The 4,020-nt window shown below is 36.1% G+C and overlaps 1 protein-coding gene across 1 annotated transcript; it reads right to left on the bottom strand.

The window, feature by feature from the left end:
- Positions 1 to 3,818, bottom strand: LOC133293867 (zinc finger protein GAI-ASSOCIATED FACTOR 1-like). The gene is made up of 3 exons (XM_061492490.1): positions 3,370 to 3,818; positions 1,903 to 2,299; positions 1 to 1,145 (listed from the first exon to the last, which is right to left on the bottom strand). Exons 1-3 carry the CDS (start codon positions 3,575 to 3,577, stop codon positions 188 to 190), a joined length of 1,563 nt encoding a protein of 520 aa, XP_061348474.1. The 5' UTR covers positions 3,578 to 3,818; the 3' UTR covers positions 1 to 187.
- Positions 3,819 to 4,020: the final 202 nt, after the last annotated feature.

Genomic DNA, 4,020 nt, shown 5'->3' with positions numbered 1-4,020 from the left:
ACGATCTAAATAAGATCCAATTTAGAGTAATTAAGGCACGTGAAATAATGATCAAGAACGTGTTTTATAATCTCTTTAATTATAAACAGGATTATCCAAACTAAGCTGAAAATTCCACCCCCTCCAAATAGAAATATTGCACATTAATTCTTCCCTCCCCGGAACCGTTGGTCTTTTCAAATGCTGCTTAAGTTGCTGAAAATGATTCAAAGCCTGAGTTGTTGTTTGACCAATTTCTCCATATCTCATCTCTTGCATCCGTTTCTGACGGTTGGGCTCCGCCATACAAATCACCATGTGCACCACCACCACCACCACCTCCTCCTCCTCCTCCGATCCCCAGCAAGTCCAAAGTCATTACATCTTCACTTCCTTTAGTTCCATCAACAATATTGATGGTACTACTTGACCTAAAAACACTATCACTACTTCTACTGTTCTGCTCTATGATCTTTGATAAGGCCTTACTTTGATCCAATATAGCATTAAACATATCCAAACCACTCATTCCAACGCTACCACCATCCATCCCATTCGCATTGAAATTATACTGAGAAGAAAAGTCCTGTTGACCATTGTGCATGTACTGGTTCATGATCCCATATAACTGTTGTTGTGTCTCACCAAATGATGGTGGTGCCATGCTTGTGACAAAACTTTTTCCCGTGATCATGCCATTGGTATTATTATCACTCACGGTAGCGCCCAATTGTGCAGCTTTTTGCAGCAATGCAGTAGCAGACATGTGAGGTAAACCTGCAGCTAAATGGAGCCCATTTTCCTCTGACATGTTCGAATTACTCAGTTGAAGAGGGAGAGAAGAACTGGATGAAAGGCTTCCTGTGAATACAGCTCCAGCCATGTTGTTGTTAAAGGGTCTTGTTGCTGGCATTGATGTCGTCATGAGTACTGTTTGAGGGAGTGATGATAATGGGTGTTTGCGATCTGAGTTGTTGTTGAATTCGGACGTCGCAATCTGTGGGTTGAGATTGGTGTTGATTGGTAATGACGATGCAACTTGGTTTGGTATTGGTTGGCCCTGCATGTTTGAATTACCCATATTTGAAAGGTCTTCTTCGTTGACTTTTTTATTCTCCTCAGCTAGTGCATCACAGAAAGCTCTGTGGGTGATGAAGCTATCTCTTCTGCAGATAAACACGCATATACGTGAAGCATATGCTGTGAGTTATTTTTGTGCACTACGTACTATCAAAATTAATAGAAACATAAGGAATAACGGGGAGAAAGATAAGAAAAGGGTTTAATGTTTCCTATAAAAGAGTGTGTAGGGCTATGTTTTATCTTTTTCTTCCTTTTTTTTACATGGGTTCCGTATACTTTTAGATGTGTGTATAGAGAATAAATTTATCTCCTACAACATAAAAAAACATTCAACCGGTGAAAATAAAATATTAGAACTTGGTGAAAATAAGATATTAGAGCTGTATTGACAATTAAGTTGAAATGTGATGGTGTAAAATTATACTTATTTATATATATATATATATATTTATTTTGCTCCTCTTTAGAGCAATCAATGGGTATTTATTATGGAATAAAAAGACCCGACATTGAATCTTTGACCGGACTAGATTAGATAAATATATAGTGACTTGAATAAATATACTTAGAGAGAAAGAGAGACAGAATTTATTATGAAAATGAAATTAAAGACGACTAACTATGCATATCACAAAACTTTTGAGTATAAGTAATTATATAAAAAATAATAAAGGGGTGTGTGGTCAAAGACCTCCAAGCATCCAAAATATATAGCCCACTTTAGTGGTAAAGGACCTAACTAGTGCATGCTATGAATTGATTAATATTCATGAGTCGAATTACATATATATATATATATATATATAGATAGATAGATAGATATTATAATTGGATAACAACCTGGAAAAGATAGTGCCACAGTCACATTTGTATTCCTTTGTACCACATATTTTTGAATGGGCTTTCCAGTCGCATTGGACGGCGTATTTCTTTGAGCATTTATCACATTTCCACTTCTTCTCGCCGTGCTTTCTGCTAAAGTGCTTTTTAATGCCAGTAAGATCGCCTAGTGCTCGAGCTGGGTTGTGGTGGACACATGAGGCTTCTGGACAAACATAAACCCTTTTTCGAACTTCAGTGCCGGCTCTCTGTTTAAGCTTCCATGGCAAGTTATGACCTCGCCGGTGCAACTGAAGGTTCTGGTCCCTTCGAAACCCTTTGTCGCAGATTTCACATATGAATCGGTTTGTGGCCACGAGGGAGTTTGGCGATAGAGCTATGACTTCAGCACTTGGATCTGCACACGCGCGAGTGCCACACAAATTAAACAATATATATATATATATGTTTCCTACCCGGCCCCTAGTATATATTTGCTTCACCATTATTTATTAATGTACAACGGAAAACCTTTATTTCATATTATTTCAATATTTGGGATACATGGTTGAAATAGGTGAGAAAAAGCTATAAAAAAAAATGAAGATATGTTGATGCAATTCAAAATAATGAAGAAAAACGTGTCATATTGGATTTTTCATTTACACAGATAAGCCAGAAACAGAAACATGTGAAGAAGAAGAAAAAGAGAGAAAGGTTGGATATAATTAAAATAAAATCCGAAATCTCTCTCTATCTCTTCCACTCCTTTCATTTTTTGACACACCCACAGAAGGAAACAAACACATCAAGAACACACAGAAACAAAGAGCCCGAGAGAGAGAGAGAGAGAGTGGAGTGGGGTATATATTTCATGTGCAAAGATATATGGTCCTTTAACTGAAACAGTAGTGGTGATGGTGAAGCAAAAATAAAGGAAAAGATGAGATCGAGCTAGCAGTAGTGAAGCAAAGTCAACAGTGAACAGCAATGATTGTGAACCCCTGCAGGCAATAATTGAGCTTCTTTGACTACTAAGCACCAATAATTCACCATTTTTTGTTATCCAATTTTAAATGATTAGAACATCCCAGATCCTTGCCCCCGCTTAAAAGAAGATTTAAGAGAACAAAATTCAGCTAAAATCTTCCACATGCCTTCTGCTAGCTAGATCAAGTTTAGATCTTATCCCCCACTTTTATATGTATCATATTAATTAATTAAGCATGCCATATAATCCAAAAAATTTATGCAGGCTTTTCTAATAGATAAAGCCCATCTTGAGCAACTATATACAAGTAATCAAAGTACCAGAATTATTAGAAAAGGAATATTCAATTAATAAGAATATGCGCAGGCCATGAATGATAACGTTTATATATATATATATATAGCTCCCACTTTTATTTTTATCATCCATTTAAATTCAAGAAAAATAAATAAATAAAACCAGTAATCAGAGAACGTTTGTTAGAAATTAGAAGTTACCTGGATTTCCTGGTAGGCTTCTTTTCTTCTTAACTGGTGGAGGTAGTTGTGAATTTGTGTTTGACCCATTACTATTATTTGTTGTAGTTGAAGCATGAGAATTTGGACTATGGAACTGACCAAGTATCTCTGATTGCTGTTTAACTGCGTCTTCTCCGGTATTCTCTGTAGAGAAGCTCCCACTATCACAATTTGTGATGTTTGACATTGAAAGGTATAGGAAAAAAGATAAGGTAAGAATCTATTGAAAATATTTCCTTCAATTTTCTTACTTTCTCTTTCTTTCTAAACCAGTGTTTGTTTTTTACTCTAGTTCTTGCAGATTGCTCGCAAAAGAAGATGGAAAAAAAATTAAAGCAGAGAATTAGATGGGATATGCGTAACTAGAGGAAGACAAAACCCACGAAACTCTCCTCCTTTTATGGTGTGGAGACGACAGTTCCTGCAAGCACAAGAATACAAGAACTGTGCTTAGGATTTGCACTGTAATAAAATATATTATATTAGTTTAAGGCATTTTTTTTATTTTTTATTTTTGTAGCTACATATATGCCCCTGGCATTGCTTGATATTAAGAGAAAAACCCTTCACTCAAATTTCTAACTATATAGTTAGCCACTCAGCATCCTCGGAGTTCTTACTAATTTAGAG

This window comes from Gastrolobium bilobum, unplaced genomic scaffold (assembly GCF_033153095.1).
Source record: "Gastrolobium bilobum isolate Gb01-03AN ecotype WA unplaced genomic scaffold, APGP_CSIRO_Gbil_v1 utg4431, whole genome shotgun sequence".
Lineage (NCBI taxonomy): Eukaryota > Viridiplantae > Streptophyta > Magnoliopsida > Fabales > Fabaceae > Gastrolobium > Gastrolobium bilobum.
Note: the sequence above shows the minus strand (reverse complement) of the source record. Positions and strands in the feature narration are given on the sequence as shown.

Bases quoted from the DNA above. Each gene is read 5' to 3' on its own strand.
- LOC133293867 (XM_061492490.1), bottom strand. From the start codon at position 3,577: ATGTCAAACATCACAAATTGTGATAGTGGGAGCTTCTCTACAGAGAAT. The intron at 2,300-3,369 runs GTAACTTCTAAT...GCGCGTGTGCAG, and splicing joins AAGCCTACCAGGAAATCCAG to ATCCAAGTGCTGAAGTCATA. The intron at 1,146-1,902 runs GTTGTTATCCAA...GTTTATCTGCAG, and splicing joins TGTGGCACTATCTTTTCCAG to AAGAGATAGCTTCATCACCC.